General features: G+C 46.8%; 2 protein-coding genes across 4 annotated transcripts in view; one reads left to right on the forward strand and one right to left on the reverse strand.

Moving 5' to 3' along the window:
• ALKBH2 (alkB homolog 2, alpha-ketoglutarate dependent dioxygenase) lies at positions 243–6,806 on the forward strand. 3 transcript variants are annotated; one of them, XM_005670740.3, is made up of 4 exons: positions 243–326; positions 929–1,349; positions 3,055–3,253; positions 4,534–6,806. In XM_005670740.3, the coding sequence occupies exons 2-4, from the start codon at positions 1,073–1,075 to the stop codon at positions 4,838–4,840; spliced, it is 783 nt and encodes a 260-aa protein (XP_005670797.2). In that variant the 5' UTR covers positions 243–326; positions 929–1,072; the 3' UTR covers positions 4,841–6,806. The 3 variants fall into 3 exon arrangements, with proteins under 3 accessions (XP_005670797.2, XP_013838437.2, XP_003132974.4); XM_003132926.6 differs by having other exon boundaries at positions 321–477; XM_013982983.2 differs by having other exon boundaries at positions 320–1,349.
• Positions 5,036–26,541, reverse strand: part of USP30 (ubiquitin specific peptidase 30) — a 53,718-nt gene continuing 32,212 nt past the window's right edge. Inside the window, 10 exon segments of the mRNA XM_001929284.6 lie at positions 5,036–7,422; positions 8,285–8,405; positions 9,979–10,038; positions 10,041–10,197; positions 10,291–10,371; positions 11,007–11,093; positions 11,584–11,643; positions 15,753–15,847; positions 17,104–17,149; positions 18,063–18,161. Of these exon segments, the coding sequence (XP_001929319.2) occupies positions 7,158–7,422; positions 8,285–8,405; positions 9,979–10,038; positions 10,041–10,197; positions 10,291–10,371; positions 11,007–11,093; positions 11,584–11,643; positions 15,753–15,847; positions 17,104–17,149; positions 18,063–18,161 (1,071 nt within the window). The 3' untranslated portion in view covers positions 5,036–7,157.

Below are 26,541 nucleotides of genomic sequence, written 5' to 3' on the forward strand. Positions count from 1 at the left end.
GAGACAGAAACGGAAGTTACAGGGTCTGATTGCAGAATTCACGCTCCCACCTGCCACAGTAGTCGGTGGCCCAACTCTCTGGCAGGACAGCAAATTAATCCTCAGGGAGAGATGACTCCACTCAGAACAACAGCTCCCAAGCCACCTGTGAACCTGCTGAGCGGCGGAACAAATAACGTCATCCTCAAACAAGGAGGTGCTTGCAACGTGCCCGGAGAGCCAACAGAGGGCGCCCAGAGGCCGCCCACCGATTTGTTTTGCAAATTTGCCTGCATTTCCCGCAGTTCGCCGCTAAAATCTACCCCGGAAGCAGTTCTGTGGTCCGGGTGAGTGTTTTTTCTTTCCTGCCAACCCTTTCTAGAGTGTCTGCGGGGTTCGGAGCTTCCAGGGTTTTGAAATTTTAAAGAGAACCCTCGCCACTCCCACTCCACGCACGTGTTAAAATTCTTATTTTCCATCAGAATCCAGGATGCGGGGGTATGACCACCTTTAACCGTTATTACATTTAGGTTCTGAATCATGTTCATTTAAGGATCCCAGTACTTAACCTTTTTCAATACTGGCGGGAGGACCGGTCAGTGATCCACCTCCCCACCCCCACACCCCTCCTTTGCAGGGCGGAAGGGAGAGAGAGACAGGCTTTTCTGGGTGACTTTGGGCAAACCCCTACCCCGCTCCTGGTGTCAGTTTCCCCATGTGTAAAGTAAGGGTTTGGATGGTAGTTCGCAAATTTGCCCATGGGTACCAGCTTGGGAGGTAGAGGGGTGGGGGATTTCTTAACAATTGGGACCTTTGCAGATGGAGGGCAGGCACAGCGACTTTTGCAAGCTAAGCAGCTGATGCTGGTAACTACCCAGGTGTAGGTGGCCTGCCACCAGATCACCCCAGGGATCCCTCCAGCTTTATCATCCTCTTACTCACTTTCCAGGACATGGTGTTAAACTTGGAAATGGAAACTTAAAAACAAGAAGGAGGCCTCTGTGGGACCACTTTGCATAGCAGGTTTGGGCATTTGGGACCGAGCCTGGGGCTCCGGCCACTGGCTCCTGGGTCTCTGCTTTGTGGAGACAGGATGGACAGATTCCTGGTGAAGGGGGCTGTCGGGGGCCTTTGGGGAAAGAGGGAACAAGAGCAGACTGGAGGCGGCCCAGCAGGGTTGGGAGAAGAGGAGGAAAACAGCAGGAAAAAGCCCAGGAGAGAAGGCCCAGGGAATGGAGTGGACTCGGCAGGCCTCAGCTGGCGGCGCATTCGAGCCGAGGGTCTGGACTGCGATTACACGGTCCTGTTTGCCAAAGCTGAAGCAGATGCGATTTTCCAAGAGTTGGAGAAAGAAGTGGAGTATTTTACAGGTAAGCAGAGGATGATCAGGGTGTGTGTTGGAAGGCTTGTTTGATAAAACTAGAGTAGTCCGAAAAGTGGCCTCTGTACACTGGTACCAATTAAGTCTCAGAGACAGAATTTTGGGTGAAGCAGAAAGAACAGCTGTATTGCTTTGCCAGGCAGAGGCGGCCACGGCAGGTTAACGCCTCAAAACTGTGTCCTGCCTTGAGAGGGGCTAGCAAGTCTTATAGGTTTAGCTCGGAAGACAGGGTTATTGATTAAGGTGTCTGCATTATTCTCCCTCCATAGATCATTGCAGAGTCATCACGTCACATGTCAGTTGGTCCAGTGATGTTTCTGGTTGTCTTTGGGGTTTTTGTTCCTTGACCTTCTCTCTGGAAAGAAGATTGCTTACAGGGCAGAGGTGTTAGGGAGCATTTCAATTATAAAAGAAAACACTAGGTGCAGTATAACTAACTAGAAAGTAAATGTTGGAGTTCCCATCGTGGCTCAATGGTTAACGAATCTGACTAGGAACCATGAGGATTTGGGTTCGATCCCTGGCCTTGCTCAGTGGGTTAAGGATCCAGCGTTGCCTTGAGCTGTGGTGTAGGTGGCAGACGCAGCTCAGATCCTGCGTTGCTGTGGCTCTGGTGTAGGCCAGTGGCTACAGCTCCGATTAGACCCCTAGCCTGGGAACCTCCATATGCCACGGAAGCAGTCCTAGAAAAGGCAGAAAAACAACAACAACAAAAAAAGAAAGAAAGAAAGAAAGTAAATGTTCGTAAATTAAGTTCATGGGCCAAGGCAGGACATCACATCATGGAGACTGTATTAACTAGTTTTTAGCTATAACAGTAGTTTCTAATCATTAACTCTTGAGTCAGCTTTTTGAGACTGAGGAGAGGCCTGGGAAGCTAAAGGAAAAAACCTTTTCCATCAAAACACAAGGACTTAGGGCTTGTACACGGTTTCACTCGTGCTCTGTGTTTAGAGAAATCTGAACCCAGGAGCCAATAATTACTGATGAGTTCATTCATTGACTCCACACATACCCTGGGTGCCTCTGGACCAAGCACCTTGGTGCACGTTTGGGATTCAAACTTAATCACAGAGATCACCTGTCCCCTGAGAGCAGAGATGGCAGCCTACCAGGTAGTTCCACCTCACGAGGTTCTCAGCATCACCTGGAGACTTTGTCCCTAGTGGGAAACTCCATTTTGGCCTCGCCCCCACAGCTTTGGGTCTGAGTTTCCAGGTGCTGCTGATGCTGCTGGTGTTGTGGGGGGGGAACCACACCCTGAGAACTGCTTGGAGGGGGCAGAGCTCGGGGAGACAATGGAAACGCCCACGGGAGACCCAGCCTCCACCTTCCATGGAGTCCCATGCCTGTTGTCCCCCCAGGTGGCAAAATCACTGTGTGGCATGTAACCTAACTTCATCTTGCTCCACCTTCAGCCTCTTTATTCTGGTCCTGAACGATGAGGTTGTGGTGTGTATGTGTTTTTAAATTGAACTAAGGCTGTGTTTCGCTAAGTGTTGGACGGGAATCACTGTCCTCACATGAACGTTGTGTAAAGCCACAGTGATTTTTGAGGTGGGGGGCCTCAAAAATTAGATGTTATTAGATGGTATTATGCATGTTTTACGTTCTTAACTGAATATCAGAGAGTGAGCGTGGGGGGTGCTTGACTGCTTGGGTTTCAGAGGAGCTGCTCTGTTTCGCCTGCACAGGTGCGCTGGCCAGGGTCCAGGTGTTTGGCAAGTGGCACAACGTTCCAAGAAAGCAGGCGACGTACGGTGACGCTGGGCTGACCTACACCTTTTCAGGCCTTACTCTGTCTCCGAAGCCCTGGGTCCCTGTTCTGGAGCACGTCCGGGATCGCGTTTCTCTGGTGACTGGACAGACCTTCAACTTTGTGCTGGTCAACAGGTGACACCCTGTTTTTAACTTTTTTTTTTTTTTTTTTTGTCTTTTTGCTATTTCTTTGGGCCGCTCCCGCGGCATATGGAGGTTCCCAGGCTAGGGATCGAATCGGAGCTGTGGCCACCAGCCTACGCCAGAGCCACAGCAACGCTGGATCCAAGCCGCGTCTGCAACCTACACCACAGCTCACGGCAACGCCGGATCGTTAACCCACTGAGCAAGGGCAGGGATCGAACCCGCAACCTCATGGTTCCTAGTCGGATTCATTAACCACTGCGCCACGACGGGAACTCCCTGTTTTTAACTTTTTATTTTTTAGGGCAATGGCCTGAATTTTATAAATCTTCTGTCTCTTCCCAAAGGAAGACATTAGGATTCCATCACATTTTACTCTTCTGTACGACAAATAACTCTTGAGTTCAGTTAGGGGCGTAGTAGTGGCCCAACACGAGCAATTAGTTATTAGGGAGCTCTCACCTTGGCGGGGTCGGGGGAGCTGTGACCTGATGAACAGGTGAGCAGGATGGCTTCAGAGGTTGATAAATGTCTTGTTGAAAATTAATCAGGCTGAACTAAGCATGGCAGGGAGGAGGGTGTCTGGGTTTCTCGGCAGCGGCACTCAGTGTTTTGGACCAGATAACTCTCTTCTTGGGACTGCCCTGGGCACAGTAGGATGATGGGGAGCCTCCCTGGCCTCCACTCAGCAGATGCCAGTAGCACCCGCTCCCTCTGGTAGCCACCAGAATGTCTCCTGACATGGCCTGGTGCCCCCAAGGGCAGAGTCATCTGGTCGAGAACTCCGGGGAGAGGAGGGCTCACTGAGGGGGTGGCGTCTGAGCTGATAACTAAACACGGTGTGGGAGCCACAGGCAGGCAGCTGGAGGGCGGGCAGAGGGAACGTGGGGTATCTGCGGAGTGGAAATCCCGCTGTGGTGCAGAAGGCAGTGTTGAGGGGTGAGCTCAGGAGTGGGCAGGGCCAGACTCTGTGAGCAATGCGGATTTATTCTCAGCATGGGGAGAAACCATCTTACTTGATAGAGAACCAGAAGTCCAGTGTGTGTTTGGCTTCTGTTGGTGTGCTGGCCGTGCAGAGCAGGTGAACAACTAGGGCTAGATGACACAGCGAAAGGCTCCAGGCTTGCCTCACCTGTAGAGCAGGTACAGCCACCAGGCCATTGCTGAAACTCGGCCTAGACCGGGTCCCTGTACGCAAACGAGGGCTCTGTGGTGTGGACGTGTTTCCGGAGAGGGCTGGTGCATGAGCTTTGCTTGTTTTCTCACTGCAGGTACAAGGACGGCCATGACCACATTGGTGAGCACAGGGATGACGAGAGAGAGCTGGCTCCCGGGAGCCCCATCGCCTCCGTCTCCTTTGGGGCCTGCAGAGACTTCTTCTTCCGGCATAAGGACTCCCGGGGCAAGCAGCCCTCCCGGAGGCTGGGGGTGGTCCGGCTGCAGCTGGCTCACGGGAGCTTACTTATGATGAACCACCCGACCAACACTCACTGGTATCACAGTCTCCCGGTCCGAAAAAAGATTCTGGCTCCCCGGGTTAATCTGACATTTCGGAAAATCTTACCTACTACAAAGTAAAAACGTTTTTAACAGTTGGTGCTGCTACTTGCTCCTTCCTGCTCTACCCCAAGAGGGAGCTGGCATTTCCATTCCCAACAGGGAACGTGGAAAAGGTGTGACCTGAATGTGGGGCTTATTTCACGACAATGCAGAATTCAGAAAGATGATGTGTGTATCAGATCGGTGAGTTATGAAAGAATACCAGTTGACTGATTTTTTTTTCCTAACAAAATGATTATTTTATTGCTATAATACACAGCAGGTACAAAAGGTACCTTAGCAAATACATAAATCAGCAGTTTGTCGGCATAAAGGACTAGTTTAACTTAGATTTTTGCAAAGAAAAGTAACTCTGTAAATAAGTTAAAACTGGAAATAAGATTATTTGGCTGCTACTTAATGCCTGATAATTTACAAAATGACCAAGTCAGCTTTAAGTCAGGTTCAGAGACTTTGCACAGGTATCATTCACATTTACAACCGTGGCTCACTCCCTGACTCTGACCAAAGATCTGCTTACAACTAAGCGTTCAAAGGATGAGCCCTGTTGATGTCAGCATCTCTCTTTAATGGCAGATTTTAAAGAGTAAGCAGTGGCAGAACAGCAGTGCTCAAAGCTACAGCTCTGCGAAGTCAAAGGCCACACGACTGAGCATTTGTTCTCCCAGACTCAGGTGTGCTGAGGACGCTCCTTTCAGCGTCAAAGCCAGGGGTCTGTAACAGAGTCAGGAAGGGATGTCTGCAGCGAGCAGATCAGAAGCTTCCCGCGGCTCCTTTCTCCCCAGTGTTTGTGGCCTGGGGGACCTTCACAGTCTGTTTTCTGGGCAGTGAGAGTTTTGAGTCCCTGGGGTGCACGCCCGCCTGTCAGAGTGGTGATCACCTGGGCCGCTGGCGCTTCTAGCTGACACCAAGGCACGGTCTGGAGGTGTCAGCCAGCTCGCCCCCCACCAGGGGAAGCACAGTTCTTAGCCTCACCTTAGGTGACCTTTTGGATGGGTCTGATTCCGAAATGTTATCTCTGAAGAGTCAGTCTGAATTTGGTATCTTTTTAAAAATTGCTTAAATAAAAAAATCTATCTAAAACGTTGATACTGCTGTGTTATCTTAATTCCTTCGGCCCCAGGTTGCATTCATGAGACTTACCTGAAGAGGGAGGTGAATGCTCAACAGAATCTTTTGTATGCGGCTGCTGGAAATGAATACATTTAGAATGTGGACCTAGAACAGAATGACAGTACTAGAGATGAGCTGTAGCTGTATGTTTAAAATGGGTTTTTTAACTTCTTCTGTTTTGTGGGAAGGGCTGGACTTTGATGGTCATCGAATCTAACTTCACAGATGAGGAAACGGAGGTACAGGGAGACAGCAGCCCCAAGGTCGATGTCGTTCCTTCTGAATCCAGCTCTCAAATGGAGGCTTGGATTGTCTTTTCTACCCAGCCTCTGGCTCCACCTATAAACCTTCAGAGCTCTGCACAGGCGATAAATAAATAGGTGAGAATAACATCCACTAAGGATCTCTGTGTGAGAAGGGGTTTTGTACAGAGCAGAGGAGTCCTAGGTGGGGCATAGAGGCTGCTGAGTTCCAGCTGTTCACACAGTTATATAATACACGAGAATCACATCTCGGAGTCCAGTATACAAAAGATAACAGCGACAAGAAAGTGGTTCACTTGTAACTGACAAAGTAGAGAAATAATTTCCCCAAGGGGCAGATTTGGCAAATGAGCTTTTACTACATATAAAGAATCGAAAGGTTAGAAAAAGACATACAAAAGGAGAAGGCGGTATGCTTTAGGCAGCTTTCAACTGTTCTTTTGCTATCCACTCGGTAACTTCGGAAGGAACAGAGCTTTTCAAAAATTGTTTATATGACGCTCAGATGAGGTGTATTTTCCAGAAGGGACCTGCTAACAAAAGCAATTGAAAGTGAAAGGCACTTTTTCTTTGAAACTGTTGCCTTTAATAACTTCACTAATTCAACCATTTTTTAATGGGCCTGCTTATTAAAAATAAAAGATCTATGCTGAAAGCTCAGAGGATCACACAAAGTTAACTCCCCTCTGAGAACACCTAACGTATCAGAATATAGAAAAAGTGGCTTTCGGAGTCTGGTTTCTTTTAATTACCTGTATCAGGTGAGTCACAAGACGCTCTAGACATAATGCCTGCTTTCCTACCCCGGCACCGCTGCGCTTAGAACACACCAGAAGGCTGTAGGACTCTAGTGGGGCTGCTTGTGCGCGCGCGCGCACACACACACACACACACACACACATACACACACACAGAGTTTGGACAGTGCCATCAGCTCTTGCTTTGGGGCCAGGGCAGAGTCATTCTTCAGACTTGTACTCCCGATTCTGGTGCTGCATCTTGGAAAGGACGCGCTCGTAAAACAGCAGGTAGGCACTGGAGGACAGGACCTCCTGCAGGCTGGCCTTGCGGACAGTGTCATCAGAAATCCACAGCCACTGGTTGCTGGTGGAGAGAGGGTTCTTGGCTGAAGGAGGGGACCGTCGGTAAGTCACAAAGTGTCCAGAATGCATGTCTCCATGGTGAACAACAACAGCCATCAGCTGGAAGAGGTACGCGGAGGAGCTGAATGGTAGGAGCAGATGCAACAGGGATGGTTTATAGGCAGAAGCGAAGAGTAAAAGAATTCTACGTATTCAACAAGAGGGGATGGTACAATGGTACATCCATACAGCAGAACGCTATGCAGCCATTAAAATACAGTCCCGAATTTACTGGTATGGTAAGCTGTCCATTCTGGGAGTATGCGTAAATTATGTAGTATACACACACACACCTGCAGAGTGGAAGACCTTAAAGATTTAACTGGTGATCTCTAGCTGGTACCCCAAGAAGCTTTATTTATTTATTTATTTTTATTTTTTATTTTTTTTTTTTTTGTCTTTTGTCTTTTGTTGTTGTTGTTGCTATTTCTTGGGCTGCTCCCGCGGCATATGGAGGTTCCCAGGCTAGGGGTTGAATCGGAGCTGTAGCCACCGGCCTACGCCAGAGCCACAGCAACGCGGGATCCGAGCCGCGTCTGCAACCTACACCACAGCTCACAGCAACGCCGGATCGTTAACCCACTGAGCAAGGGCAGGGACCGAACCCGCAACCTCATGGTTCCTAGTCGGATTCGTTAACCACTGCGCCACGACGGGAACTCCTATTTATTTATTTTTTATCTTTTTTGGCCACACCCACAGCATGTGGAAGTTCCCGGGCCAGGGATTGAACCTGCACTACAGCAGTGACCCCAGCCATAGCAGTGACAACACCAGATCCTCAACCTGCTGGGCCATGAGGGAACCCCCTAAGAAATTTAAAATTTTCTTCTTTATACTTTCCAACATAATAAACATACACACACATAATATTTAAATTGTATGGACTTTACAATTCTTAAAGTGACTGCCAATGAGGCACGTTCGTCTAAAGAGGAGCTCACCTGTGGTCAGGAACAGCTGGGAGTGGGAAGGGCACCGGGGCTGGCAGGGTGGGCAGGAACGGTGGGGAACAGGCGCCATTCATGAGCATCTGTGTTTTGGGGCCCCCCGGCTGGCTCCGAACTGCAAGAGAAAAGGCATAAGGCAATTAAAATAACACAGTAGCAGTAAACAAAACACGGTTTTGATTAGTTTGAAATGTAACTCCCCTATAATGCTACAAAGGAAAAATAGGTATTTTACTTTGTACTATGTTGATTCATAATACTTTCTTTTCATCTCTGCCTGCTTTAATCCCAGATAGGAAAAATATATCCAGCTCCTGGTCTCCTACTTGCTTTGACAGCTGCCGCAATCTGTGAGGTTCCCAGCGCTGTTCGCTGAAGACACATGTCAGAGTCAAGCGGTAGACAATTTACTGGCATTCTGACCTAAACCAGTATTTCGCAACCTTGATGCCACTGACGTTCGGTGCTGGAGAATTCTTTGTGAGGGTTGGAGGCTGAGCAGCCTTCCTGGGCTCTACCCACTAGATGCCAGCAGCAGCTCCTCTCCCAGGTGTGACAACCAAAAACGTCAGCAGCGGTTACCCAGTGTGCCCGGGGGCGCAGAACTCCCTGTGGAAAACCACTGATGCAAACATTTTCTTCTTTAGTTGTCAGCTTCTGAGGACCAGCTGCACGGAGCAGATGTTTAGGGTGCAAAAGGTAATTGGGGGGAGGTATTTACATCTCTTTTCCTTTTAAGTGTCATATTCAGGGCCTTTAAGTACCCAGCAGTTCACTGTTTGCCTCTTTAACCACCATGCTCTGAACATCAGCAGACCTGCACCCTTCGCCTGGAAGAGGAGGAAGCCAGGTCCTTGATTTAAAACATGCGCTCTTCCCACCCCAGCTGCTCCTGATGCTCATCTACTATGCTGAAAAAAGACAAAACTCAATCTCCCTGTGAATGATGTCCCGCCAGGCCATGCAACTGGATGTAAGAAAGAATAAAAATAGGTAGGGGTGCTAAGTGGGGAAAAATCCGAGGTGCAGGGAAGACAGGCCGGGCTTGACTGGGAGCAGCACACAGGTGGCAAGATGAGGTTTGGAGCCTTGAAAGTCAGTGGGTTTTCTTCACTCATAAAGAACTGAACATAGTACATCCGAAGCCCTTACAAAACTGCCCCGACACACCACTTCAGGGCCAGTTCCCCAGCCTGCTGTTTGCCCCTGGACCAATCACCTCACCTCTGGGAGCCTCGACTTTCCCTTCCTTGAGACTGACGGTGGTAATAGCTACTCAGCTTCCCAGGGTCCTGATTCAGTGATAAACCTCAGGTCAGGATGGTAATGGGATCAGATAACTAAGCAATTCAGTAAAGAACTATCAACCAAATAATTCAGGGAGCTTCAGCCAGGACACCGCTTCCCCTACACATCCTGTAGAAATGTGGTAACTGTACTCGGTGGGAAAAAAGAGAAGAAATTCACGGGAATAAGAAGAGCCAATTATGGTTTTGCTGGAAGACCAGAAAGCAATCTTTTGCTTTCCTGCCTATATTTTCTCACCTGTCATAGTTTTTAAGAACCAGGCATCTCATGACTACATCATCTAAACCTCTTTTACGAAAACGTCCTTCACCCACACCCAACCCTCCTGTTCTCAAGAATTTAAGCAGCCACAGGACAAGCCTGGCCCTTGGGGCACACACCTGACTTAGGGGCTGCCGGCCCGTCCTGCACTTCCAATGCGGGCCCTGCCTTCCTGCAGGGCTCGGGCCCCGGGGCCCCGGCTTGTGTCCAAGGAGGTGATATTTGTAGATATCCATCATCAGGAACTCACTGAACTGCACATGCTCGTGCCGCTTCAGGGGCGTGCCGTGGCTAGACCAGCTCAGCCGCTGGAGGTGGATGCACAGGCACTGGGGGAGCTGTGGGCGGGAAAGATGGGGAGACTGCACATCAGGAACAGGCCTGGGGAAGCCCTCAGGAGCCAAGCTGATGGGTGTGCAGCGTGGGCTCACCTTCCCTAGTTTCAGCTGTTTGACAAACGTGGTCCTCTGATGTTCCACCTTCTCCCCATTCAGCGTCCCTTTTGCTTCAATCTGAAATAAAGGAGACATCTCTCCGGAGACATCCTTGAAATAGGACCCCTAGGGAGAGCTGCTCATCAGGCTGGTGTTACACCTGCATTCACGTGGCACCTGACTTCTACCTGCTGAACAACGTGACCGCCCAACTATTTGTGAGCTGTTTTCACTGTTTTGGTCATTAACTAACAGTGATGCAAAGGCAAGAGGAATGAGGAGGCCACTCTGAGACCGACACTGGCATGTCATCTATTTTGTGCCATGTCTTCAAACACTCTGTCTCCCACAGTTCCTCTTAATTCTGAGGCTGAAATTCAATTGCTCAGAGAAGTGGGAAGGTAGTTCAGCTAAGGCAGGTGTGAGACAGGTGGGCATGGAGGGGACTGTGGCAAACTGGAGCGGGCATGTCCTACCTCCAAGCACCGAATTCAGATCTGTCCTTTAAATATTTTTGTGGATAAAACAAAACCCATCTGGGAAAAAGATTGGGTCTGTGGGCTGCCAATTTCCTAACCCAGTTAGGTGGAAATGGCTGTGGCTGCAGGGAGCCTCTGGATATGGTCAGGAGCGCTCGGGGTCAGGGTGTGAGAGGCGCTATTTCAGGACACGTGGGCCAGGTCTGGAGATGGCACTTGGGGTTGAAGCCATACCTTCGTACAGTTGTCACATACGACATCTCGCACTGATTCCGACGAGATGAAGTGGTGAAGGCAGTGGTCCAGGGTCAGTGGATGACCCTACAGCATAGGGAGAACATTCATGGTTACAATGCAAGGACAGCTGTTCTGACACCATTGACAATGAGCCTCCCAAGCTTTCTCTGCCTAGGTAGGCTACAGAGCGTCATAGACACCAGTGGGTGTTTCCTGAACAAACATGGAGCTCAAAGCACTCTAGACTTGCTACTACAGACTACTGCTATTCAAGGGTATAAGGACATAACGCTGCAGAGAATTATGGGCGTCCACACTCTTTTATATATCTTTGAATTTGAGATTTGGTGTGTGTGTGTTCAAAACAGCCAAAATTTCTGCAGCAAGAGAGAAACCGCCCACCTTCTTCTCCCCGCAAACTAGGCCATGGTACCACTGATTAAAACAGATGGGTGCAACCCACCACGAGTCTGAGTAACGTGTAGTACCTGAGCTACACAAAGTCCTTCAAGCCCTTGCAGATTCAAAAATGTCTCCGAAACAGACCCCAAATAGATCACAGATCAGTACATACCCATGTGGCAGCTGGAATACTTAGTGAAAGGCTATCAAAGGTATCAAATCGAACAGGGCTCTGAAACACATATGGCAGAAAATCCAGAAAAGACTTAGGTTCAATACAAAGCTTTTATATCTTTTATACGGGAAGATACATGCCTATAAAAACAGTTTAGTATTTAGATGGTCCACATTAACACAGTAAAACATAATGTACTTACCTAGAAGTAAATTCTATTAAAAATTGCCTTGTAAACACGCGATACCTATAAGGATAGCTTGGAAAAACTGTACAATAATATACCTGACGCAGCAATTTGGGGATTTCATCCTAAGGAAATAACCATGGATCACATAACTCTAAGGATATAGTTATCACAGCATTATTTATAACAGCCAAATGTGAATGGGTGAAACTTCTAGGGAATTATTAAATAAACTATACTACATCCACATAGCATGGAATACTATATTAAAAATATTGTAGGAGTTCCCGTCGTGGCGCAGTGGTTAACGAATCCGACTAGGAACCATGAGGTTGCGGGTTTGGTCCCTGCCCTTGCTCAGTGGGTTAACGATCCAGCGTTGCCAGGAGCTATGGTGTAGGTTGCAGACGCGGCTCGGATCCTGCGTTGCTGTGGCTCTGGCGTAGGCCGGTGGCTACAGCTCCAATTCGACTCCTAGCCTGGGAACCTCCATGTGCCATGGGAGCGGCCCAAGAAATAGCAAAAAGACAAAAAAAAAAAAAAATATATATATATATATAGTAATAGGAGTTCCCATTGTGGCTCAGTGGTAACAAACCCTAGTGTCCGTGAGAACGTGGTTTTGATCCCTGGCCCTGCTCAGTGGGTTAAGAATCTGGCGTTGCCATGAGCTGTGTTGTAGGTCTTAGACACGGCTTGGAGTTCCTGTGGCTGTGGGGTAGGCTGGCAGCTGTAGCTCTGATTCAGCCTCTAGCCTGGGAACCTCCATATGCCACGGGAAGCGGCCCTAGAAAAGGCAAAAGGACAAAAAAAAAATACTAGACATACAATATAAAGAAAGAAGAGTGTGACCCACAGTGTAGGGAAAAGGATCTGAGGTCTGGATGGTGACACCAGCACCAGGACCCCAAAGAGGTACTAGACATATGCTCAAGGACATAAAGAAAGAGGTATAAAGAACCAAATGGAAATGACACACAACTAAAAGGTACGATAACTAAAATGAAAAATTCACTGGGCAAGCAAACAGAGATTAAAGATGGAAAAGAGAGTCAGTACATTTGAAGACAACAAAAATTTCAATAGAAATTATCTAAATTCAAGGAAATGGAGGAATAAGATTGAAGAAAAAAGTACCAAGTCTCAGTGACCTGTGGGATAATAAAAAATGGAATAACAAGAGGAAAATGGGGCGAACCTTTCTCTCTTTTACTTTTTTTTGGAAAAATAATGTCCTCGAAATGTACAAAGTTGGTGAAAAACATACATGTACAGCCTTAAGAAATTCAGCAAACTCCAAGCAAATTTAAAGAAAACCACAACTATGCACAACATGTACAAACTGCTGCAACCCAAAAATAAAGAGAAAATCTTATAAGTAGCCAGAGAAAATAATGACACATTTTACAGAAGAAAGAAACAATGCTGACTCTGTGTTAGAAACAATGGAGGCCAGAAGACAACAGACCAATGTCTTTAAAGGATGGATTTAAAATAAACCGAATCGAAACAACAGCAACGCTGTCAACTCAAAATTCTATGTGCAGCCAAACTATTCTTAAAAAAAAAAAAAAAAGTAAAACAAAAACATTTTCATGTAAATGTAATCTAAGTGAATTTGTTAACAGATCCGCAAACAATATTAAAGAAATACTTTCAGACTGGAGGGAAACACATCCAATGGACTTGGAACTACAGAAAGCACTAAGGAATACTGAAAATGGTAAATACGAAGTTTTTTTCTTTTAATGTCTTTTAAATACATGTAACTGTTTAAAGCAAAATTTATCACCGTATTGTGGGGTTTATGGTATATGTAGATGTAATATATAAGATAAAGATAGCACAAAGGATGGAGTAACAGAACAATACTTTTGTAAGTTTCCTATATTTTACAAAAAGGAACATGAGATTAACTCTAAATAGACCATGATAAGTTAAAACTGCATGATGTGATCACATGTAAAAAAGTATAGCTAAAAAGGATCCAGGGTTCCTGTGAGCTGTGGTGTAGGTCACAGACTCAGCTTGGATCTGGCGTTGCTGTGGCTGTGGCATAGGCCGGCAGCTGTAGCTCCAATTCAACCCCTAGCCTGGGAACCTCCATATGCTTCAGGTGAGGCCCTAAAAAGTTAAAAGACAAAAAAAAAAAAATTTTTTTTTTGCACACATAGAGAATTCTAAGGAATCTACAACAAAACTTCCAGAACAAATACATTTTGCATGCTCTCAAGATACAAGGTCAACATACAAACAACTGTATTTCTATTTTCTAACAAACAGCTAGAAAATATTTTTAAAATTACACTTAAAATAGCACCAAAACAATTTAAAATGCAAGAAAAAAATAAGAGAGATGAATGGGCAACTTAGGGATTAAAAGATATTTACAACATATGAATTATAATGTACGGATCATGATTCTTAAAAAAGATTCAACATCGTTAGTCATCAAGGAATAGCAACTAAAACCACAATGAAATACTACTTTACACACAATAGGATGGCTGTAAATAAAAAGTCAGATAGTAAGTTTTAGTGAGGATGTGAAAAAATGGAAACCTCATTCATTGCTGGTGGGAATGGAAAATGGAAAATAGTCTGGCAGTTCCTCAAAAGGTTAAACACAAAGTTACCATATGAAGTAGCAATTCTACTCCTAGGGATATGCTCAAGAGAAATGAAAACATGTTCACACAAAAACTTACACATAAATATTTGTAGTAGCATTATACATAATAGCCTCAAAGTGGAAACAACCCAAATGCCCATCAACTAATGAATGGCTAAACAAAATGTGGTCTATCCACACAATGGAATATTATTTGGTAATAAACAGGAATGAAGTACTGATACATGCTACACCATGGAGGAACCCTGAAAACATTACGCTGAGTAAAAGAAGCTATCTCTAAGCACCATATATTTTATGATTCCATTTATACGAAATGTCCAGAATAGGCAAATCTTTGAAGATACAAAGTAGATTGGTGGTTGCCTAAGGCTGACAATGTGGGGAAAAACAGAGAATGACTGCTAATGGGTACAGGGTTTTTTTTTTTTAATTGGGGGGGTGTTGACAAAAAATATTCTAAAATTGAGGTGACAGTTATACAATTCCCTATTTGTGCATCATGTTAGAAATTTTATATAATAAAAAATTATTTGGAGTTCCTGTTGTGGCTCAGTGGAAACGAATCTGACTAGGAACCATGAGGTTGTGGGTTCGATCCCTGGCCTCGCTCAGTGGGTTAAGGATCCAGTGTTGCCATGAGCTGTGGTGTAGGTTGCAGACACGGCTTGGATCTGGCATTGCTGTGGCTCTGGCATAGGCTGGAGGCTACAGCTCTGATTCGAGCCCTAGCCTGGGAGCCTCCATGTGCCGCAGGTACAACCCTAAAAAGACAAAAGGACAAAAAAAAAAATCATTTTAAAATCTCAAAAGCAGGAGTTCCCGTCGTGGTGCAGTGGTTGACGAATCTGACTAGGAACCATGAGGTTGCGGGTTCGATCCCTGCCCTTGCTCAGTGGGTTAAGGATCCGGTGTTGCCGTGAGCTGTGGTGTAGTTCACTGACACGGCTCGGATCCCGAGTTGCTGTGGCTCTGGTGTAGGCTGGTGGCCACAGCTCCGATTCGACCCCTAGCCTGGGAACCTCCATATGCCATGGGAGCGGCCCTAGAAAAGGCAAAAAGACAAAACAAAAACAACAACAACAAAAATCTCAAAAGCAAAAAAAAACCCCAAAAAACCCAAAGCAGAGATACACATACACACGCACACAAAACTAAACAGAAAACCAGCCCTCGAATCTATTACGTTCACAATGGGTATAGACCCAACCTTAGGACCCACAACCCTGCCAATTCACTGTGGGTCTGCTGCTCTTGGTGCAGAGGATGCCATCTGAGGATCAACTGCTATGCCAGCACTGTCCAAAGGGGGGCAGTGCGTCCGCTAAATGCTGGTGGTGTATTTACCTGGTGCTCACAGTGTTTGCAGACCATGTTACTCGTAAGTCTTCCATGAAAAGGATGCTGAGACTTCCAGTGATTGAACATGGGATGAGGTGACCCTGGAACACAGAACACCTTTGGATAGGCCACCTCCAGCCCTTTCGCACCAACCTCAAAATTCACCCTCCTTTTTAGTAGGTGGTAGAAAATCCCTCTTTAGGAAAACAAGCTTCCTGAAAAGGAAATTTAAAGAGCGTTCTTAAATGACTTCCAATACAAAGACAACCCATTCCCTTCACACAAGGATTTACACATGCCCTTAAATGTGGTTTCTGTATAATGGGTACAGCCACATTTAAAATAGAAATGTATGCCTTGTTTTCGTTTTGTTTTTTGGGAGCCGTGACTGCAGCATGACAGTTTCAAGACCAGGGATCAAACCCTCCCCACAGCAGCGACTTGACCCACTGCAGTGACAATGCCAGATCCTTAACCTGCTGAGCCACCAGGGAACTCCAGAAATTTGTGTTTGATAACGTCTCTTTACAAACATTTGCTTCAAATGTTTGACGTGTCACAAGAAGGATACACAGGTGAACAGTCCATTAAGTGAGATAAACTTCTGAATCATCAGAATAAGCAAGTTCTGAAAAACTTGGGGTTGGGGGGAGAGGATGGGGGTTCGTGGAATAAACACAGCTGCATGAAATCAGGCCAGCCTGGGCTGGGTCCTGGCTCTGCTTCTTATTAGCCAGATGACCCAGACAGCCAGTTCATCTCTGTAAGCCTCAGTTTGCTGGAAATGGGGATAATTATGATCCTGTCATTCCTCCCACCCAGCAACATCATAGAGTTGTTGGGTGGCTTAAATCAGATATTACAGTGCCTGCCACATAGTATGGACCCGAAAGACAATCATTCTTATTGCTACTTGTGCAGAAGGAATTGATACGTCACTTTTTTTTTTTTTTTAAGTCTTAAGAAAATAATGATTTCCTTCTAGGAAACCCTGGGATCATCTGCAGGAACAGGTGGCCAAAGTGGAAATGCTGAAGACATGACAACAGTAGTTTATTAAGTTCCTCACAGGACCAATCAAGAAAGTAAAGAGAAAAACCCTTGTGTGAGGTAGAAATAAGTCCGTTCAGAGGGCTGGGGTGTGGGGGAACAGTGCACGATGTTCACGGTGGAACAATTCAAAGCTGTTTCCAAGACGCAAGTTCCTTTCAAGGACACACACTTCAAGTCGGAATGGATATCACCAGGAAAAAAAAAAAAAAACCACCCCATCATTTTTAAAAAAACATAATGCAAATTATTGTCATAACTGAAAAGTATATATCTCACGTGTTACAGTTCAAAGGAAAATTACTACCTCTGGTGCGGCAGGTTATCTGTCTGGGAGTAATTTCTGGCTGTTGCTGTCAGGGAAGAAAAAGAAAGAGACTGAACTCCATGCTGCAATCCCTCCATCACCTTTACCTCACTCCTCATCACCTTTACCTCACTCCTCAAGTTTCTGTTTCAAGTTTCCTCACTCCATCACCTTTATCTCACTTCTCAAGTTTCTGTGCTGACTGCCCTGTTCAAAATCAACTTGAAACCAAGCTTCCTGAAAGTAGCCTTTTCTTTTTTTGTCTTTTTGCCTTTTCTGGAGCTGCTCCTGCAGCATATGGAGGTTCCCAGGCAAGGGGTCTAATCGGAGCTGTAGATGCCGGCCTACACCACAGCCACAGCAACGCGGGATCTGAGCGGAATCTGTGACCTACACCACAGCTCACGGCAACACTGGATCCTTAACCCATTGAGCAAGGCCAGGGATTGAACCCACAACCTCATGGTTCCTAGTCAGATTCGATGACCACTGAGCCACGATGGGAACTCTGAAAGTAGCCTTCATTACGCTCTCTGGCTGGCTGCTGGACCTAACTCCTTCACCAAATGAAAGTGAAACACCTTTCCTCTCAGGAATGACCCCCCTCCCCCTTTACTAATTAACTTTTATCAACTAACATTGATAATGGGCCAGGAAAATAAGACTCGTTTCTGGCTCCTTGTTCCCCTGTATTAAATAGGGGTAAAAAATACATTTTTCCTTCTCAAGGCCAACACAAATTGCAACAACAAATCATTTTAAAGAGCCATGACACTGCTAACCGGAGTCATCAACTGCCAGGTGGGACATTTAAGACCCTCCCCCAGAGGAGGCTTTTTTTTTTTTAAATGGAACCTTACTTTTGAGTTTAAAGTTGTACAAAAGTTACACTTGTGTTCCCTCTACCTGTGAAACAGACACAAGCCACCTTACATGTACCGAAAGTGTTTAGGGTTTACCTCCAGGGAGTGCACGTCAAACAAATGAGTGACCCGGGGCTGGTGGTCCCGCTCATCCTCCAGGGACGAGGTGATGACGTGGAACAACTCGTGAGCATCCTGTCAAAAGGCAAAGCATTCTTCAGAGCGGCCGGAGGGGGGCCGGCAACATCAGAACCAGCCAGTGTGGACCCCCAGGGAAGACCCCTGAGGCAAAGGTAGGCAGAATCTGCTTCCCAACTTCTCAGGGCCCAGGGCATGAAATGCAGATAGTTACATCCTAGATCTTTTCACAAGACCCTAGACTGAGAGGCCCAAGAGGAGAGAGAGAAGGAAAGAAAGTGGGGGTGGGCGGCCTTAACGCCAGACCTGAGCTGTCTCTGAGCCTGTTTTAGCAGCTTTACTGAGAAAGCCCTGACCTCCACTCCACCTGACTACTGCAGGGGTTTTTAACTGCTCAGTGGGTTAAGGATCCAGCGCTGCTGTGAGCTGTGGTGTGGGTCGCAGACGCGGCTCAGATCCTGCCTGGCTGTGGCTGTGGTGTAGGCTAGAAGCTATAGCTCCGATTTGGCCCCTAGCCTGGGAACCTCCACATGCCGCAGGTTGGGCCTTAGAAAACACACACACACACACACACACACACACACACAAGCTTTTTAAAAGTCTACAGGTCCGCAGCACTAAGTACATTCACATCACCACCATCCATCTTCAGAACTTTTTTCTTCTTCCCAAATGGAAACTCTCTGCCCACCAAACACTAACACCCCAACCCTCCTTCCCCCCACCCCCGCAGCACCCGCCACTCTCCCCTCTGTCTCTACGAATCTGGCTGCTCGAGATGCCTCAGGTAAGTGGAATCAGACTGTGATGGGCTTGTTTCACTCAACATTAATATCCAAGATTCATCCATGTTGTAGCACGTTATCAGGGTTTCCCTGAAAGGCTGAACGATACCCCATTATCTATGCACCTATCACATTTTGTTTGTCCATCATCCACCGATGGGCCCATGGGCTGCTTCCACCTTTTGGCTATGGTGAATATGCCGCTATGCACAGGGCTGCGCAAATATCTGAGCCTCCGCTTTTGGCACTTCTAGGCATATACCCAGAAATGGGGCTGTTCCTCTGATGACAAGGGATTATTCTTTAAGGACTGACTCAAATGCCCCTCTCTCCCTGAAGGCCAAACCATCCCTACTCTCCTGGGATGGGCAGCCTGTGCCCCTGAACTCTAACAGTGTGAACCCCCTGGACTCCCAGTTGCCACTCTGGACTCCCTCCACATTGTCACCAGAGGGACCTGTTTTGAAAAAGAAATGACTGTTCTCTCTCTTCTGCCTCCAAACTCCCAATGGCCTCCACTACTAGTAAGCAACGGCTTCCTTGCTGGCCTACCTGGCTTGACATGAGCGGGCTGCTGGAACATACTCCCCCACCCCCCCTGGCTTACTCTGCGCCCATACTTCCTCTGCGCCACAAAGCCTCCTGCCTCAGGGCCTCTGTCTTTCCAGCACTCGCCTGGGTCTTTACTCGGCTGCCTCCTCCCCCACCCTTAAGGTCTCCCCTGAAATGGTGTCTCCTCAGGAGGACCCTCTGTCACCAGCCCTCCCAGACTTAACCTCACCCCCACCCATTTCAGGAAGAGCCCTGCAGGCCCTCCCTCCCCTTAATCCCTGCGGTCTCTCCACCTCCCCACCTCAGCCCCAGCCTGAGCTGGGCCCTCCCTGGCCTGGGCGGCTGCCCAACCTCCCAGCTTTCCTCTCCCTGTCCCTCCTGTGCACAGTGGCCAGCGTGGTCCTGTTCACACAGAGATCGGACCACAGAGTCCCCCGGCAAAGTTCCTGGTGGCTTCCCACTGTGCACAGGCCCTTCCGGCCCTGCCAACCTGGCAGCCCCTCTACTCCAGACTCCCCACCCCCGCCAGAGCCGCTCTGGCCTTACTGTGTCCTCACAGCTGCTCAAGGCTTCTGCCCTGGCCTGTTCCTCTGCCAGGACACTCTGCACACCCCCTTCCCTGGCCTTGCTCCTCTAGAACTCAGCTCTCAGCTAAAACCTCAGGTCCCCAGGGGAGCTCCCCCTCTAAAGGAGTCCCCCAATGCTTTTCTCTCATCCCTGGGCCTCCCTACATGCTCACATCACCATGCATATTTTCCTATTAGCACATCTTCAAATGGTCTGTTGACTGTCTGCAGCCCCGTCCCTCGCTACCTCGCCAGCTCCATGAGAACAGGACCCTACAAGTCACATCTGCTGCCACAACCCCAGCACCCTCAGCAGGCCTTCCCGAGGCAGACATTCAATAACCTTTTGTGGCGCAATACATGAAACCCCAGCAACACTGTGCCAGGCAGTTAGGAAGATAGTGATGGAGATTGAGAGAGGAGTGAGGCAAGGCTCCTGCCCTCAGGGGACTCACCGCCCAGGCTCAGAGGGGCAGCCAAGCTACTACCTAGGAGCATGATGCTATAGCCTGTTACAACCAATGAGCCCCAGAGGTGGGGGTCAGCTCTTCCTGGGAGGCTCGGAGAGCCCCAACACACAAGACATCCACGGCAGCCCTTGAAGCATGAACGGGGGTTCACTAGGGAGAAAACTACAAGACAGCACGGAGTCAGACCTAAAATCTATTCTGTCACTGTCAGCCATGCCATTACTTGGCCTTGAGAAAAGGAAGAGTATCACGGATGGAGCTGCAGAGGGGACACTTCGGTGCCAGACTGGCCCGAGTCCTGGCCCCGCTTCTCAAATAGCTGTGTGACTCTGGGCAAGTCACTTGACTGCTCTGAACCTCACTGTGCTCATCTGTAAAACGGGGATCCTAAGAGTAACTCCTTACAGGGCTGTGGTGAGGATTCAGACAACTCACACCCTTGGCCCAGAGCACCTTGTGGCTCTAGCTTTAGACACTGAAAAGTGGTTGACTGATGAGATCATTAACAGAGGTGTGGACAAGGCCCTATGCTAGACACTCTGGAAGCCTTCAAAGAGGAAGAGAACCACAGGCAGACATGCCTTCTCTTTCCCAGGCACAATGCCACTGCACGGCGTGGCTCGGTATCAGATGCTGGAAATACTCCCCAGGAGCAACTGGACCTTGAGTGGGTCTTTGACAGAAGAGCAGGACTCAGAAAAGGAATGCAGACCAACACAACGCCTGCCATTCCATAAACAAAGGATGTTGTGGCCATCAAGCCATCAGCCCCTACAGCTCACCCCCATCCTCCGCCCCCAGGATGGAGAAAAGCAGGATACTGGCCCTAGATGGTTAAGATGCACACTGAAGGAATGACTTCAATAAGCCAGACTCTTCTATCCTTCCTTACATAGAAAAGCACTAAATTCGTTAATTTGAGATGTCTGTTCCTTCTCTAATTAACAGTAATCTTCTGATGTTCTAACTACCAGGTTTTGTTTTTTGTTTTTGTTTTTTGCAAACACTCAATATATCCTGATTCCTCCCTTACCTCTTCCAATATATCCTGAGGAAGAGTGCCTCAGAACTATCTGAGAGGCTGTCTCCAGGGCTTAAGTCCTCGGCATGTCTGCAGAATAAAACCTAATTCTCAACCTTTAGGCTGTGCATTTTTTTCAGTCAACAGGTATTGATGTTCTTAAAGACTAAAGCTCAGTCCCACTCTCTCAGTTTAGAGAAATGTAAAAGGCAGCTAAATAGTTCCAGTTACCAGACAGGGATTAAAAAAGTACTTTCTAAATGGAAAAAAATTTCAACATATAATGGATTAATCAAGAAGCACTGTAAGAAAGTATAGATACATCAACATCATGTTTAAAAAGTAGCACACACTTGGCTTCAGATTAAAATGGAAACAGGTCGGAGTTCCTGTTGTGGCGCACTGGAAAAGAATCCAACTAGCATCCATGAGGATGCGGGTTTGATCCCTGGCCTCACTCAGTGGGTTAAGCATCTGGCGTTGCCGTGAGCTGTAGTGTAGGTCACAGACAAAGCTTGGATCAGGCGTTGCTGTGGCTGTGGCGCAGGCTGGCAGCTGTAGCTCCGATTAGACCCCTAGCCTGGGAATTTCCATAGGCCTCAGGTGTGGCCCTAAGGAAAAAAAAAAAAAAAAAAAAAAAGCGAATAAATTAATTAATTAAGTGGAAATAAGTCATCTTTGAAGATCAGGGAAGCAAGAAAGATTTCCCACTCCACTTTCCTGAGTTTTTAAATGCCTCTCACTTCAGCCCCAGTCTGGGAAGCCCAATGGCTCTGGGCCAGTGGCCAGAAGGTGGAGGCAGTAGCAGCTGACACAAAGCTGGCCAGGGCCAGCCTAGAAATGCATTGAGGAGGATGTACCACCAGAAGGGCACCAATGGAAGCTACATTTGTGGCCCCTAGAACTTCATTCTCTTGGCCCCAGTGTCAGCCTCTGGGGAAGAGGAAGGTGGCCAGTACCAAAGATAGTGAAGCGACAGTCATGGGAACAGGGGTGGGAGTGGCTGGAGGAAGGCCTGGGGGCTGCATGTGACAGCTGCCCCAGGTCTGGGGCCACTTCAAGCCAGCCTCTGAAGACTGTTTTTTTTTTTTTTTTTTGAAGGTGTAACCTAAAAGAGGGTCTTACCGGAACCTCTGAGCCTCTAAGATAAAGCCACCTGCCTCTATCTAAAGATGTCCCCAACATCCACTGAAACGTAAAGTCACTCGAGAACTAAAAAGATTTTCGCTCTTCAGCAACTGTGTGCTTATGCCCTATCCTGTGAACCTTCTATCACCCCTGATGGTGAGAGTGGGAGTAAAGCTCACGATCTGGTCCCAGAGCACCAAGGCTGTCTAAAATGTCATAGGAGAAGTTCCCGTTGTGGCTCGGCGGTTAATGAACCCAACTAGTATCCATGAGGACGCAGGTTCAATCCCTGACATCGCTCAGTGGGTTAAGGATCTGGTGTTGCTGTGAGCTGTGGTGAAGGTGGAAGACATAGCTCTGATTCTAAGTGGCTGTGGCGCAGGTAGACAGCTGCAGCTCTGATTCGACCCCTAGCCTGGGAACTTCCATATGCCTCGGGTGCGGCCCTAAAAGGATAAAAATAAAATAAAATAAAACATCACAGGAGTGTCCCCGCAGGCTGGGCAACAGCAAGGTCAATGCTGGCGTTAATTCTTCCTGCTGCATGAATGCAGCTGTTTCCCAGCCATCATTGCAAGCTCATGCCCCGGCTCTTTAGTGAGAAGGATTCTCCATGGAAACCTGTTTTGAACATTGTGCTCACCTGTTCTTCAAACGACGAGATCTGCCATCTGTACATTCTTAAGACGTCCAACAAGCAGCTTGCATCCAAGACCTCCTCGTCAGTGACTTCCTGGCAGGATAAAGCTGGAAACAGGAAAGGGAGTACAATTTTAAGTGAACCAGCACGACAACTAACCGGAAAACCAGCACAGCACATGTCAAAGCCAATTAAAAATGTAAGGACTGTAAAATTCACCTTGGAATCATATCTCTTTCATTATTCTTCCTTGTAGCCTTACCCAGTGCTTAGTATGCTACTAGACGCTTTGTGTTTGTTGAATGAATGTAATTTTCCATGAGGCTGCAGCATGTAAACAAAGTAACTGACTTTCAGATATGTGAATCATCAATATACATTTATTCCTGCAAGATTCATATTTAATAAAATTATTTCAACTCACAACTCTGAGGGATAGGAGGGACCTGAAATACCATCTGCCCAACCCTACTCTCACTGCCTAACCCCCTCGAGACTCTCTCCCATGGCCACTCTCTCCATAAGGCCTTCACTTGGATTTGTGTGCATCTGAGTTTCTGATCATCACTGTAAAGCATCCATCTCTATGAGGCAGCCTCAAAGGGTCCTTTGAGTGACTCGCTTTTTAGTCAAAGTAGAATCAAGCCTCATAAACAAAAAATAAAAGCTTGAGGGGCTTATGAACTTATATTACAATTACAACTAGATCAGGGGTTGGCAAATTTTTTCAGTAAAGGGTCAGCTAGTAAACATTTTAGGCTTTGCAGGTCCCTGCAGTAACTACTCAACTCTGCCACGGTAGCACAAAAGCAGTCATAGATGATAGGTAATTTGTAATAGTACGTATCACGTATATTATCTGTAACGAAATGGGCATGGCTGTGTGTCAATAAAACTTTATTCACAAACACATGTGGTGGGCAAAATCTGGCCCAAGGGCTATAGTCTACTGATTCCTGATTCTGATCCTGACCACCTTCCTTCCCATGGCACATTATTACAGACCACTAGTTTACACTAAACCAGCACTGCCGTACAGATGAGATAAAAACACAGGGGCCTGCCATCTCAACACAGTTTCTAGGCGTTCAATGACTCTCCAGATTAACTAAGCCAGCTTGTTTTTCTCTCCGATTTGCAGTCAGCCAACTTGAGAGATGGCTTTGAATACTTTCGGCTCTGGCTCTGGAGGGTCTAAACACTGCCACCCCCACCCCTGATGGAACATGGTTGGTGATTTGGGTGCTGACCTGTGAAGAAGCAGCAGCCTTAGCAGCCAGTAAGAGTGCTGAGGAGGTTTGGTTGATCAGTGTAAATCTATTGTGGGGTCAGACCTTCACCCTCCAGGAAGAAGGGAAGGTACTCTATCTTCCTTCTTCCTCCTACTCCCCCGGGCAGCCCATCTGTTAACTTTTTCCGTCCCGAGAAAAACGTGAATGTCAGCTTCAGCCCATTTTTGCCTAAAATGCTATGCAGCAATGTGGCAACATCTTCTAATTTTCACATCCCACAGTCCAGGAAATTGACTCTCTCAGGGTCTACCTCTGGGAAACACATGCTTGTGTGCATGACGGGCATGGGAGCCTGTTTATCCAGATAAGGCACTGGAAGCAGATGGCTACATACACCAGGGTGTCTTGATAGTATGGAGGCTGTGCAGCTGTAAAAGTGCATGAGGTTTGCAAATCACATATCTGATAAGGGATTGATAACCAGAACATGTAAGAAATTCCTAAAACTCAACAACAGAAACACAGAAAACCAAATTCAGAAATGGATGAAAGAGCTTAACAGACATTTAATTAAAAAAAAAAAAAAAACAGAAATGGCCAACATGAAAAAATGCTCAACATGACTTACGATTAGAGAAATGCAAGTCAAGACCACAATGAGACATCACATTCACACCCAGTAAGATGACTATTATCAAAAAGACAGACAATAACAAGTGCTGGTGAGGATGTGGAGAACCGGAACACTGGTGCATGGCTGGTGGGAATGAAGAGCGGTCTGGTGAGTCCTCAAAATATGAAACAGAACTACTGTCTGATCTAGCAGTTCCACTCCTGGGTATACAGCCCCCAAAATTAAAAGCGGGAGCTTGAATAGACATGCATACACCAATGTCCATTTTTCACAATGGCCAAAAGCTCAAACAACCAAAACGTCCACTGACATGCAAGGATAAACAAAATGTGGTGTGTATGTATACACGTACACACACACACACACACACACACACACACAATGTAATGTTACTCTTATTTAAAAGGAATGAAATTCTGACAGTGTGGATGAACCTCGAGGGCATTGTGCTAAGGGAAACAAACCAGACAAAAAAGGACAAAAATTATATGACTCCACTTAAATCAGATACATAGCCCAACTTATAGAGACAGAAAGTAGAACTGCGGTTAGCAGGATCTGGGGGTGGTGGAAAATGAGGAGCTACTGTTTAATGGATACAGAGTCTCAAGATGGGAAGATAAAAACAGTTCTGGAGATGAAGAGTGGTGACAGCTGCACAACAATGTGAATGTATTTGATAACACAGAACTGTTTACTTGAAAATGGTTATGATGGCAGATTTTATGTTATGAATATTTTACCACATTTTTTTGAATGAGCAAAGGATATGACCTAGCAGTTAGTTCACAGAAGACAAAATACATAAGACCAGTAAAGTCACCAAAAAAAAAAGATGAATGAGGTAGAGCTCCATGTATTGAAATGGCCATTTCTCTAATGCCTTATTTTGTTATTTGGTCATGAAAAAACAAAATGAAACAATGGAGTTCCTGTTGTGGCTCAGGGGGTTAAGGACCTGACATAGTCTCCATTCAATCCCTGGCCTCACTCAGTGGGTTAAGGATCTGGTATTGGCATGAGCTGTGGTGTGGGTCATAGATGCGGCTCAGAATATGGTGTTGTGTGGCTGTGGCGTAGGCTGGCAGCTGCAAGCTCTGATTTGACCCTGAGCCTGAGAACTTCCATATGCCACAGGTACAGCCCTAAAAAGAAAAACAAAACAATATATAATTTCTATGGGTTTTTCAAAACATAGTTAAATGCACAGAAAATGGTCTGGAAGGATACACTTATCTTTTACTTTGGGAAAGGAAGCAGAGGGAGCAGGATTCAGGTAGGGAAAAAGAGAACTGAACCTTGTCTGTAATGCTTTAATTTCTTACAAGGAGAATTTACCCTTGCATTACTTATATAATTAAAAACTATTTCAGAGTTCCAGTTGTGGCTCAGTGGTAACAAACCCGACT

The sequence above is a fragment of the Sus scrofa genome, chromosome 14 (genome assembly GCF_000003025.6).
Source record: "Sus scrofa isolate TJ Tabasco breed Duroc chromosome 14, Sscrofa11.1, whole genome shotgun sequence".
Lineage (NCBI taxonomy): Eukaryota > Metazoa > Chordata > Mammalia > Artiodactyla > Suidae > Sus > Sus scrofa.